The sequence below is a fragment of the Oncorhynchus masou genome, chromosome 10 (genome assembly GCF_036934945.1).
Source record: "Oncorhynchus masou masou isolate Uvic2021 chromosome 10, UVic_Omas_1.1, whole genome shotgun sequence".
Lineage (NCBI taxonomy): Eukaryota > Metazoa > Chordata > Actinopteri > Salmoniformes > Salmonidae > Oncorhynchus > Oncorhynchus masou.
This window is the reverse complement of record NC_088221.1, coordinates 3,744,472-3,758,797: the sequence shown is the minus strand read 5'-3', so window position 1 is coordinate 3,758,797 and position 14,326 is coordinate 3,744,472. Positions and strand designations below refer to the sequence as shown.

Sequence of the window (14,326 nt, the reverse complement as noted above, 5' to 3'; positions counted from 1 at the left end):
TTTAGTATTTCAAGGAACAATGCCAATAACCACAAGAGACTGAAGAGGATGAGGGAAAGAGTGGACATATTTGATGCTAGAGAGGTGTGCACTCAAGCTCAAACCAGCTCCATGGATTTGTGTGGACGCACATCTCCTTTCTGAGAACAATTACCGAAATGTCAACTGAACGGCCGCCCAACTTTGAAAACAGACTGGCTATCTAACAGAAGCTAATGACACCATGACGCATGTGGATGGCAAGCTGTCTATTCCAAAATGTATGATTTCTCTGATGTGTGTTCTAGAACTAATAAGGCCAGAGCATTCTTATTCTGTACCTATAAAGCAGCGACCGGTCAGACCAATTGACTACACTTTCAAAATGTACTTTTCGATCTCTATTAAAATGAATGGCTGTCAAATGTAAATGACCTTCCAGATGCTGATGAAAGGGGAGAGTGGGGTAATTTGAGCCAAATGGGTAATATGAGCTACCCTTGTTTCTAAGAAACCATACACAAAATGTATAATTTGGTCCAAATACCGCATGAAGTGCTTTGAAAGGTTGGTAATGACTCACATCAACACCATTATCCCAGAAACCCTAGACCCACTCCAATTTGCATACCGCCCCATCAGATCCACAGATGATGCAATCTCTATTGCACTCCACACTGCCCTTTCACACCTGGACAAAAGGAACACCTATGTGAGAATGCTATTCATTGACTACAGCTCAGCGTTCAACACCATAGTACCTTCAAAGCTCATCACTAAGCTAAGGATCCTGGGACTAAACACCTCCCTCTGCAACTGGATCCTGGACTTCCTGACGGGCTGCCCCCAGGTGGTGAGGGTAGGGAGCAACACATCTGCCACGCAGATCCTCAACACTGGAGCTCCCTAGGAGTGCGTGCTCAGTCCCCTCCTGCACTCCCTGTTCACCCATGACTGCATGGCCAGGCATGACTCCAACACCATCATTAAGTTTGAAGTCGACACAACAGTGGTAGGTCTGATCACCAACAATGACGAGACAGCCTATAGGGAGGAAGTCAGAGACCTGGCCGGGTGGTGCCAGAATAACAACCTATCCCTCAACGTAACCAAGACTAAGGAGATTACTGTGGACTATAGGAAAAGGAGGACCGAGCACGCCCCCATTCTCATTGACGGGGCTGTAGTGGAGCAGGTTGAGAGCTTCACGTTCCTTGGTGTCCACATCAACAACAAACTAGAATGGTCCAAACACACCAAGACAGTCGTGAAGAGGGCACGACAAAGCCTATTCCACATCAGGAAACTAAAAAGATTTGGCATGGATCCTTAAAAGGTTCTACAGCTGCAACATCAAGAGCATCCTGACTGGTTGCATCACTGCCTGGTACATCACTGGTGCTAAGCTGCCTGCCATCCAGGACCTCTACACTAGCCGGTGTCAGGCCCTAATAATTGTCAAAGACCCCAGACACCCCAGTCATAGACTGTTCTCTCTACTACCGCATAGCAATCGGTACCGGAGTGCCAAGTCTAGGACAAAGAGGCTTCTCAACAGTTTTTACCTCCAAGCCATAAGACTCCTGAACAGATAATCAAATGGCCACCTGGACTATTTGTATTGTGTGCTCCCCCCAACCCCTCTTTTTACGCGGCTGCTACTCTCTGTTTATCAAATATGTATAGTCACTTGAACTATACATTCATGTACATACTACCTCAATTGGGCCGACCAACCAGTGTTCCCGCACATTGGCTAACCGGGCTATCTGCATTGTGTCCCACCCACCACCCGTCAACCCCTCTTTTACGCTACTGCTACTCTCTGTTCATCATATATGCATAGCCACTTTAACCATATCTGCATGTACATACTACCTCAATCAGCCTGACTAACCGGTGCCTGTATGTAGCCTCGCTACTTTTATAGCCTCTCTACTGTATATAGCCTGTCTGTTTACTGTTGTTTTATTTCTTTACCTACCTATTGTTCAACTAATACCTTTTTGCACTGTTGGTTAGAGCCTGTAAGTAAGCATTTCACTGTAATGTTGTATTCAGTGCACGTGACAAATAGACTTTGATTTGAAATATTTAGGAAGAGGTCATAATTTCAAGGAGTCTGTAAAGGAAGAAACCACATTGAAAAGTGGTAAGCAGGTTAGGGCCAAAAAACAGATTTTCACAAAGTCAAATTAATTTTTTGTGTTAGAGGATTCATGATTTTTGTATCTAAACCAAAGTAGATAATTTAAAGATCTTTCTATATATCAGTTGGGGTCTCTATAAGCTTCAGTATGAGGTCCTAAACCTAGCATGAAATTGCATCCTTGTAGCTGTGCGGGCTAATATGTCAAAATGTTTTCCTTGGGGTAAGTGTTTTCTTCCCAGGCGTAATGCAAGGAATTATAGCTGGGATATAAGTTAACAACAGGACCTATGTCAAAAGTGCAAAAAAATGTACAAAGTGTTTGTTAGAATTAAAGATACCTTAATAGAAAATGACTCAAGTAAAAGTGAAAGTCACCCAGTAAAATACAACTTGAGTGAAAGTATTTGGTTTTACATATTTTTAAGTATGAAAAGTAAATGTAATTGCTAAAATATACTTAAGTACCAAAAATAAAAAATATAAATAATTTCAAATTCCTTATATTAAGCAAATCAGATGGCACCATTTTCTTTTTTTCTTTTTTTACAGAGAGGAAGGGTCACACTCCAGCAGACATAATTTACAAACGAAGCATTTGTGTTTAGTGACTCCGCCAGATCACAGGCAGTAGGGATGATAGGGGATGTTCTCTTGATAAGTGTGTGAATTGGACCATATTCCTGTCCTGCTAAGCATTCAAAATGTAACTCGTACGTTTGGGTGTCAGGGAAAATGTATGGAGTAAAAAGTACATTATTTTCTAGTAAAAGGAAAAGTTGTCCAAACTATAAATAGTAAAGTACCTTAAAGTATTTTTACTTACTTTTTTACTTAATTTTACTTAATTTTTACTGAATAATGGTCTGGGCTGTTTTTCATTGTTTGGGCAAGGCCCCTTAGTTCCAGTGAATGGAAATCCTAACGCTAAGGCATACAATGAGATTCTAGACGATTCTGTGCTTCCAACTTTGTGGCAACAGTTTGGGGAAGGCCCTTTCCTGTTTCAGTATGACAATGCCCCTGTGCACAAAGCGAGGTCCGTACAGAAATGGTTTGCCGAGATAGGTGTAGAAGAACTTGACTGACCTGCACAGAGCCCTGACCTCAACCCCATTGAACACCTTTGGGATGAATTGGAACGCCGACTGCGAGCCAGGCCTAATCGCCCAATATCAGTATCACCTCACTAATGCTTTTGTGGCTGAATGGAATGAGATGTTCGACGAGCAGGTCATGTGTATGTCATGTGTATTAATTCTGATTATTCCCTGGGATTCTCAACATCCTGAAATAACTCCCTTGACAGAGTGATGCTGAATGTAAAAAATGTCCAAACTCTCCCCTACAATGAAAGACTGTGGGAACATCAAAGGCCCTAATAAAACCTGGAGGAGGATTTTTAGTGTGACTCCTATTCTTCTCACACACTAACCCGGGGGTGACTTCAGTCTGGTTGAGTCAAACCAAAGAGCTTTCCAGAACATTTGCAATCTGAGAGAGAAGATGTCTGCTTTATAACTTATCTTTGGAAGACCGAGCTGGGTCAAAACGTGTTGCACCATACATCCACTGACATGTTAAAAACATTCCTGGTCTGCTGCACTTTTTCAAACCGTGAGAGTACATGTCCTTGTACTGTGCGTACTATGGTTACCTACAGTATTTTTTTAATGACATAAAATGCTTTACAATTCAATCAATCAACCAAAAGAGGGAGCAACAGTCACAAGACAAAGTGCAGAGGAGAGAATCCTTGAGAGGAACCCTACTGCTGACTTAATGAGTGTTTCTGTATCGCTCTATCCCTTACCTCCACAAGTCTTCCCGTCATATGTAGCACAGACCCAGTCATGGCATTCACAGCGTGGTCCATAGTAGTTCCCTGGCTCTGCGACCTGGCATATGCAAGCCCCACAGTCACACTCTCCCCTACCACTGCAGATAAGGCCTTCAGGGGTCTTGCACCGCCGTTGGGACGACTCAGCAGACAACGTACATACCTGCCTGGGGAAACAAGAGGATTAGCTTTTTATATCGCTATAGCCTATAGATTACATATTTGATGTATGTATTAAGTATGTTATTATCAACACAATCTCCATAACTGGCCATAACTGCAGCAACAGGGAGATGGCATGGCTGGCCCTTTTAATTATGGCGTATGGGGCAGTCTGTGGAGCCGTCCATTGATTGTGGAATATGTTGACATTAAGGTTAGGGTTTAGGTTTGGGATAGGGTTAGAAACAGAAAAAATAAAAGTACAAAATTATTGCCTACAACTGGGATTGAACCTGGGAGACCATTCTTAATCCCCAATGTCCTATAGTGGGGCAGTTAAGCAGATAAATCGTTCACTTCTTTGATAAAAGTACCAAATTTGGAAAAGATGTAGATTGATGTACCCTGAAAATATTTAGATTGAAGCCACCTCAGATTTGACCCTGGCGTCCGTGGCGACCATCTTACAAAATGGCTGCTGTCGTTAGCACTAGTTATCTGGACTTTTTCAAGACAAACGCACCAAATTTGCTTTGAGGTAGATTAATTTACCCTGAATAGATGTAGATATGGAGCCACCACAGATTTGGCCAATGGCCATAGATGGTAATGCAAATTTACATTTCACAAGGCCTATTTTGAGACAATCACCACATTTGGCACAGAGGTAGATTTAGAGGTAGATTTAGGTACCCTCACATTTTTAGATATAGAGCCACCACAGATTTGGTCCCTGAGTGCCATGAATGCTATCTTACTAAATGTCCCCAGGTTGTACAACTATTTTACAAACAAAATATCATGGCATATGGTGTACTTCTTTGACTTTTATAAGTCATAGCCTATACTTCTTGGCTTGAATCTTCAGAATGCCGAAAAGGCTTAAGGGCCCAGTGCAGTCAAAAACTTGATTTCCCTATGTTATATATACACACAGTACCAGTTAAAGGTTTGGACACACCTACACATTCAAGGATGTTGTCTTTATTTTTACTATTTTCTATATTATAGAATAATATTGAAGACATCAATACTATGAAATAACACATATGGAATCATGTAGCAATCAAACACGTTGTATATTTTCTATTTGAGATTTTTTTTAGCCATCCTTTGCTTTGATGACAGCTTTGAACACTCTTTGCATTCTCCCAACCAGCTTCACCTGGAATGCTTTTCCAAAAGTCTTAAAGGAGTTCCCACATATGCTGAGCTCTTGATGGGACAAACTTCCAGAAGGACAACAATCGCTGCAGCACTCCACCGATCAGGCCTTTATTGCAGAGTGGCCAGACGGAAGCAACTCCTCAGTAAAAGGCACATGACGGCCCTCTTGGGATTTGCCAAAAGGCACCTAAATGACTCTAACGATGAGAAACAAGATTCTCTGTTCTAATGAAAATAAGATTTAACTCTTTGGCCTGAATGCCAAGAAACCCAGTACCATCTCTACGGTGAAGCATGGTGGTGGAAGCAGCATTATGCCCTGGGAATATTTTTCTGCGACAGGGACTGGGAGACTAGTCAGGATCGAGGGAAAGATGAGCGGAGTGAAGTACAGAGGGATCCTTGATGAAAACCTGCTCCAGAGTGCTTAAGACCTCAGAGTGGGACGAAGGTTCACTTTCCAACAGGACAACAACCCTAAGCACACAGCCAAGAGAATGCAGGAGTGGCATTGGGACAAGTCTCTGAATGTCCTTGAGTGGCCCAGCCAGAGACGGACTTGAACCCGATCGAACATCTCTGGAGAGACCTGAAAATAGCTGTGCAGCAACGCTCTCCATCCAACCTGACAGAGCTTGAGAGGATCTGCAGAGAAGAATGGGAAAAACTCCACAAATACAGGTGTGCCATGCTCGTAGCGTCATGCCCAAGGAGACTCGTGGCTGCCAAACTTTCTTCAACAAAGTACTGAGTAAAGGGTTTGAATACTTATGTAAATTAGATGTTTCTTTTTTTAATTTGTAATACATTTGCAAACATTTCTAAAAAACAGTTTTTGCATTGTCAAAAAGGTGTATTATGTGTAGATTGATGAGGGTAAAAAACGATTTCATCCACTGTGAAATAAGGCTGTAACCTTACAAAATGTGCAAAATGTCAAGGGGTTTGAATACTTTCCGAAGGCACTGTATGTACTGGGGTTGGAACAACTCAGCAAATAGAAAATAAGGGAGGAGGAGAGGTGGACCTCTCTGCATACAGTGTGTCTATAATACATTTGTTGTGTATATGTATTAGAGCTGTCTGTCAATTAGATTTCTCATCTTGGCCTTTATTCTTATGTGTTATAGGTACAGTGCCTTCAGAATGTATTCATACCTCTCGACTTGTTCCACATTTTGTTGTGTTACAGCCTGATTGATCTTTTCACAAACATCGACACACAATACCCCATAATGACAACGGAAAAACATGTTTTTAGACATTGTTGCTAATTTATCGAAAATGAAATACAAAAAAGATCTCATTTACATAAGTAGTCACACCCCTCAGTCAATACTTTGTAGAAGCAAGTTTTGCAGCGATTACAGCTGTGAGTCTATCTGGGTAAGTCTCTAAGAACTTTCCACACCTGGATTGAGCAACATTATTATTTAAACAAATCTTCAAGCTCTGTTAAATGTGTTTTACCATTTTCAGGTCTTGCTTTAGATTTTCAACTAGATTTAACTGTAACTTGGCCACTCAGGAAGATTCACTGTCTTCTTGGTAAGCAACTCTAGTGTAGATTTGGCCTTGTGTCTTATCCTGCTGAAAGGTGAATTCATCTCCCAGTGTCTTGTGGAAAGCAGACTGAAACAGGTTTTCCTCTAGGATTTTGCCTGTGTTTAGCTCCATTTCGTTAACTATCCAGTCCTTAATTAGCATACCCATAACATGATGCAGCCACCACTTTGCTTGACAATATGGAGACTGGTACTTGTCATACAACATACAACTTTGTATTCAGGACAAAAAGTTAATTGTTTTGCCAATTGTTTTGCAGTATTACTTTAGTGCCGTGTTGAAAACCGGATGCATGTTTTAACATATTCTAAAGCTTCTTCCCACGGCTAGGTACCCATAACTTGATGCAGCCACCACTATGCTTGAAAATATGGAGAGTGGTACTCAGTAATGTGTTGTATTAGACTTGCCCCAAACATTGCAAACAGGATGCATGTTTGGGAATAATTTGTATTCTGTACAGGCTTCCTTCTTTTCACTCTGTCAATTAGGTTAGTATTGTGTCGTCAGTGTTGTTGATCCATCCTCAGTTTTCACCTACCATTAAATTCTGTAACTGTTTTAGTCACCATTGGCCTCATGGTGAAATCCCTGAGCGGTTTCCTTCCTCTCCGGCAACTGAGTTAGGAAGCACGCCTGTATCTTTGCAGTGAAAGTACAATTAATAACTTCACCAGGCTCAAAGGGATATGTCTGCTTTAAAAAAAAGACCCATCTACTAATAGGTTCCCTTCCTTCTTTGCGAAGCATTGGAAAAAGTCCATGGTCTTTATGGTTGAATCTGTGTTTGAAATCCACTTTACAGATAATTACAGATCCACTTTAAAGAAATCCACCTTACAGATAATTGTATATGTGGAGTACAGAGATGAGGTAGTCTATGCAATGTATTATGCAATGTCTTGTTAAGTTCATTTTTACTCTTGATCTTATTTAGGCTTTCCATAACAAAGAGTTTCAATACTTATTGACTCAAAACATTTCAGCTTTTCATTTTTAATAAAAAATATAGAAAAACATTCCACTGTGACATTATGGGGTGTTGTGTGCAGGCCAGTGCCAAAACATCTCAATTGAATCCATTTAAAATTCAGCATGTAACCCAACAAAATCCCTAAAAAGTCAAGGGGTGTGATTTTTTTCCGATCGAACTCTACATTCTATATCTATTCTATAACTTTCCTCATCCCTTATTTTAGCTTTTTCCATTTTTGGGGGGGGAATAGTAATGCCTGTTTCCTTTTGTAAACAGTGCTGGTCTCTGGTAACAATCTCCATCTCAAGAGTCAAGAATCCCTCTGTTCTCGCTTCTCTCCAATTCTTCCCTCATTTTATTTCCTGTGAAAAAGTAATTTGTCAATAGGTGCAAGGTGACTGTGTGAAGTTTTACAGCTTTAATTGTAATCGTACTCACTTTCCCTTTCTTTCTGACTGTTTCTCTCACTCTCTCTGTCTTCCTATCCTCTCCTCTCTCTCCATGCCGCTTCCCCTCTCTTGTTTTTCCTCTCTTTCCCCCTCTCTCTCTCCCACCTTCTCCCTCTCTCTCTGACTGTAAATCTTTTGTGGCTCCTGAACGTTCAGCTCTGCAAATGCTGTAGGAGTATCTCACAAATGAATGGATTATCTCATTGTAATGTAATTTCTATTACTATTCATGTCCTATTTTAAGCATAATGTGAACTAACCAATACCTATGAACTAACTAATACCCAGTGTACTCTAAAGGCAGGAATACCTCCTATGGCTGGTGAGCTACTGTATGACAACAGCTAACTAGTGCAATATAAGAAAATGGTCATTTGACAATAGCCATAATGTTTCTCTGTGTTATGTAATTCAACTGATAATGGCCGAGGTTAGAGCTGGGGTAGAAGCCTAGAGTCTACAGACACAAGTATGTCAATGTTCAATGTTCAGGAAAGAGAGACAGAGTCCCGAGTCATTTCAAATAGGTTAAAGTGAAAGGAAACTGGGGATACCTACTCAGTTGTACAACTGAATGCAGTCAACTAAAATGTGTCTTCCGCATTGAACCCAGGTTGAAATGGAGAATGAGAACCAAGGAAAGAACATACTGTACAGATACAGATATAGGATCTCAATTTGATCACTCTCTTGTTGCTGAGAATATTCCTGCATGCAAACTTGTAGTGTATATGAGTTTTTTCAAAGGATTCTAAAGTTAGCAATTTCCACTTTGAAATTTCAGACTTGATTTGCCCGTACAAAAAATGTATCACCCCCTACAAAAATGTCCCTTAATTATAATCCACATAATAATTCACATTTCCTCTTGTTGCAGAACTATTTTTCTGCTGTAGCAAACTGGCTGTACAGTCATTCCACTTGGACTGCAACTCCAGACGGGCGATCAAAGCTTTTGTTTTGCTATCCCACTCACTTGGAGATTTCTCAGTCAGTCTTTTGGTCGAGGTTTCTGACATTCTTTTCTATTCCTGGCCTCACATGCTAAGGCCTTTCCTGTTCAGGAACAGCAGAAATATTCCAAGGGGTGAGTAAAACCCAAATATCAAATATTCCTGCCACTCCCAATTTGATAAAGGAACAGCTTATTACACTCTTTATGGAATAATGCATGCATACCTTATCTAACAGAAATGGTGTCACATTAACAAACACAAACCAACAAGGGAGAAAAAACTCAACCCTGCATTTGAGCTATGGGCTACAACAACATACTGTTATTAATCCTTGACTTCACCGTAGCTGTCACATGTACAGTAATGGTACAGAAAGCCTCTATATTTCCCAATTAACATGTGCTGTGGATTTTGGGGCCTACCACCCAACCACATAACACAACAACAAACACCCTACACAGCCTCAACATTGGCCACATTCACACGCGCTCGCGCTCGCGCACACACACATACACACAGCCCCCCTGGTGCACCTATTTTGAGTAAATACCTCCTTCTCTCCTCAGCTGAGTCCAGTTTACAGACTATGCTCTGCAATGTCATGTGGCAATACTTACTGCAGGCTCCCCTTCAAGGCCAAGGCAAAGGAAGATGTGGTTTCCCACATTCACATCAGACAACTATTTCACTGTCTATTTTTGTTTAGTTTTGTGTAGTAGCATAAGAAATGCAGATGCATGATACAACACAACACAACAGAAGCACTCATGACATTTCAAGGGAATGGTTTCATATCCTGCAAATGCAGCTTGATCTTTGAATGTGTAAAAAAACTTGTCATCAACACTTTGTACAGATACAGTTCATATGACATAGACATTATTTTCCACTATTGATGTAACATTTGTTCAATAACTTTTGAAAATCACATAACGTCCTTTGAAAACACCTACCCAGTGCAGAGGTAGCAACTTTCTTACGTGTCAATAAAAAAAATAACTTGCACTCCTTAATAGAGAATCTGACAGTGCTAACTTAACCAACCACATTTACGTACACTACTGTAACGGCACCTTTTTCTACTTCTAAACGTTCACCCAGTCAGCAAATCTCACCTCTCTCTGCTCTCTCTCTCTCTCTCTCTCTCTTTGAAACCCCCAAACTAACTGAAAAAGAAAGCCATGGTGAAACTCCAAAACTCACCCCAGCGATTGTAACAAACTTTGCTCGACAGCCGTGAGCAGAATAAGAAGCAAGGGAACTAACATACAGTTCACCAAAGCCTCCGCACGCATGTTTAAATCCCACAGAAACCTGGAGTGAAGTCGCCTACAAGAATTTACCCCCTTTTTTTTCCAGCTAGAGGGAGCGAGGAAGAGGAGGAGTGAGGAAGAGAAGGAGAGAGAGAGGGAGAGAGAGCAACGGGTTGGACAGAACTGGTCAACCCTTCAGAGGCCAATAGCTCTCTCTCTCTCCATACAAGTGCCTTTGATTAGTTGTGACTCTCTCAGGCTGAGTCCTGGGCAGGAGTTGAAGAGGAGGAACCTGCCAAAAAAGAAAAGAAAAGTTCAGTCACAGTTATGTAATTAGAAACAGTCTTTCATACATATGATTTATTGTTGTTTTTTTCTCTTTCTTTCCTGAGTCCTGAGTTTCTTGATCAAAGACAAGTATTGAATCAAAAGTACCCTAATAGGTACTATACCTGACCATGGTCAAACTAATGAACACATTTTGCAAAGCAGTATTCATTGAACATTTAAATATTTTATTAGCATTTTTCAATTGTGTAAAAAAATGTTATTATTATAGGCCTATTTAGATTTTTTTATTTTGTGATTATTGGAAGACACCTGACAAATGACTGATTCCCACAATCCTACAATTCATTAATTGTGGGGGCAATTTATTTTTACTGTTGCAATACATTTACCTAAATAATTGTCATATATTGAATTTCCATGTCATGATTGCACTGACTGTTGGGTTTTTAAGGATTATGGACTTGTCTAAACCAATAATATACACTGATTTAAGCCATGCAGGCACTGCCAACCAACTGACGCTGCATGCTATTGCCAGGAAAATCCTAATTTTGGTGGTATATTTTCACTATTTAGGATTTCCATTTGAGGCCTGTGGTCTGCCAGTGCCTGTTTCAGCTTGCCCCAGTAGCCTACCTACTGTTGCTGGGGGGATGAATTTGCGCAGCGCAAACACTGCCGCAGCTGTAGCCGTCTGCTGCTGATGTGATGAGAGGCATGAGCTGCAGGGTCGCTAAAACTAGTCTCTGGCTAAATTTAGTTTAGTTTATTTTTATTTTTACAGGGACAGTGCACATTAATCAACGTTTCAGTAAAAGTGCCGGTTTTAGCCAGCCGGCTAATTTTCAACCGCAGTCCCTGGGCAGGTTATTAAAAACAATTACAATATCTTTTGTCATTTCATTGTTTTTTTTACCCAGCACGCAACCAGTACTATTTGTACTTATTATGGATCCCCATTAGCTCTTCCTGCTCATTCACAGATTTCACAACACACTGTGTGCCCTCAGGGCCCTATTCCACCACTACAATATATCTATAGTACAAAATCCATGTGTACGTGTGTGTATGCATGTGTCTGTGCCTATGTTTGTGTTGCTTCACAGTCCCCGCTGTTCCATAAGGTGTATTTTTATCAGTTATTTACATATCATTTTACTGCTTGCATCAGTTACTTAATGTGGAATAGAGTTCCATGTAGTCATGGCTCTATGTAGTACTAAGCACCTCACATAGTATGTTCTGGACTGTGAAGAGACCTCTTGTGGCATGCCTTGTGGAGTGTACATGGGTGTCCGAGCTGCGTGCCAGTAGTTCAAACAGACACCTTGGTGCATTCAACATGTCAATACCTCTCACAAATACAAGTAGTAATGAAGTCCATCTCTACTCCACTTTGAGCCAGGAGAGATTTACATGCATATTATTAATATTAGCTTTCTGTGTACATCCAAGGGCCAGCCATGCTGCCCTGTTCTGAGCCAATTACAATTTTTATGGAACCTGAACCCATGACTGAAAAGTAGTCCAGGTGTGACAAAACTAGGGCCCGTAACCTGCCTTGTGTTGTTAAGAAGGTAGAGCAGCGCTGTATTATGGACAGACTGGACAAGCACTTTTCGAGACTTTCCTATCAACAGGACCTGAAGTAAAAGTTTCTCAGTGTCATGGCTGAAAAAGGACATGTATAATATATAGTACAACTAACTGGTTTTTCTATGCATCGTCAAGACCGAACAGCAGCTTTGGGTAAGATTAAGGGTGGAGGACTGTCTCTTTGTTAGTGCAGCTGGTGCACAATCTCTAATCTCACTAAAACATTTAAACGTGTTAACCCTCGCAAGGCTGCAGGCCCAGACGGCATCCCCAGCCGCGCCCTCAGAGCATGCGCAGACCAGCTGGCTGGTGTGTTTACGGACATATTCAATCAATCCCTATACCAGTCTGCTGTTCCCACATGCTTCAAGAGGGCCACCATTGTTCCTGTTCCCAAGAAAGCTAAGGTAACTGAGCTAAACGACTACCGCCCCGTAGCACTCACTTCCGTCATCATGAAGTGCTTTGAGAGACTAGTCAAGGACCATATCACCTCCACCCTACCTGACACCCTAGACCCACTCCAATTTGCTTACCGCTCAAATAGGTCCACAGACGATGCAATCTCAACCACACTGCTCACTGCCCTAACCCATCTGGACAAGAGGAATACCTATGTGAGAATGCTGTTCATCGACTACAGCTCGGCATTCAACACCATAGTACCCTCCAAGCTCGTCATCAAGCTCGAGACCCTGGGTCTCGACCCCGCCCTGTGCAACTGGGTACTGGACTTCCTGACGGGCCCCCCAGGTGGTGAGGGTAGGTAACAACATCTCCTCCCCGCTGATCCTCAACACTGGGGCTCCACAAGGGTGCGTTCTGAGCCCTCTCCTGTACTCCCTGTTCACCCACGACTGCGTGGCCACGCACGCCTCCAACTCAATCATCAAGTTTGCGGACGACACAACAGTGGTAGGCTTGATTACCAACAACGACGAGACGGCCTACAGGGAGGAGGTGAGGGCCCTCGGAGTGTGGTGTCAGGAAAATAACCTCACACTCAACGTCAACAAAACTAAGGAGATGATTGTGGACTTCAGGAAACAGCAGAGGGAACACCCCCCTATCCACATTGATGGAACAGTAGTGGAGAGAGTAGCAAGTTTTAAGTTCCTCGGCATACACATCACAGACAAACTGAATTGGTCCACTCACACAGATAGCATCGTGAAGAAGGCGCAGCAGCGCTGAAGAAATTCGGCTTGTCACAAAAAGCACTCACAAACTTCTACAGATGCACAATCGAGAGCATCCTGGCGGGCTGTATCACCGCCTGGTACGGCAACTGCTCCGCCCTCAACCGTAAGGCTCTCCAGAGGGTAGTGAGGTCTGCACAACGCATCACCGGGGCAAACTACCTGCCCTCCAGGACACCTACACCACCCGATGTTACAGGAAGGCCATAAAGATCATCAAGGACATCAACCACCCGAGCCACTGCCTGTTCACCCCGCTATCATCCAGAAGGCGAGGTCAGTACAGGTGCATCAAAGCTGGGACTGAGAGACTGAAAAACAGCTTCTATCTCAAGGCCATCAGACTGTTAAACAGCCACCACTAACATTGAGTGGCTGCTGCCAACACACTGACACTGACTCAACTCCAGCCACTTTAATAATGGGAATTGATAGGAAATGATGTAAATATATCACTAGCCACTTTAAACAATGCTACCTTATATAATGTTACTTACCCTACATTATTCATCTCATATGCATACGTATATACTGTACTCTATATCATCGACTGCATCCTTATGTAATACATGTATCACTAGCCACTTTAACTATGCCACTTTGTTTACATACTCATCTCATATGTATATACTGTACTCGATACCATCTACTGTATCTTGCCTATGCTGCTCTGTACCATCACTCATTCATATATCCTTATGTACATATTCTTTATCCCCTTACACTGTGTATAAGACAGTAGT

The 14,326-nt window shown here is 41.9% G+C and overlaps 1 protein-coding gene across 2 annotated transcripts in view; it reads right to left on the bottom strand.

Annotated features, from left to right (window-relative positions):
* The window catches only part of itgbl1 (integrin, beta-like 1), a 140,180-nt gene extending 129,451 nt beyond the window's left edge, over window positions 1-10,729 (bottom strand). The window contains exons 1-2 of one of the 2 annotated variants that reach the window (XM_064975664.1): window positions 10,448-10,729; window positions 3,942-4,135 (exon numbers count right to left, since the gene is read on the bottom strand). In XM_064975664.1, coding sequence (XP_064831736.1) covers window positions 3,942-4,135; window positions 10,448-10,539 — 286 coding nt within the window. In that variant the 5' untranslated portion in view covers window positions 10,540-10,729. The remainder of the gene's footprint in view (window positions 1-3,941; window positions 4,136-10,447) is intronic. The other variant, XM_064975663.1, reaches the window with a different exon arrangement.
* Between the last annotated feature and the right edge of the window lie 3,597 nt (window positions 10,730-14,326).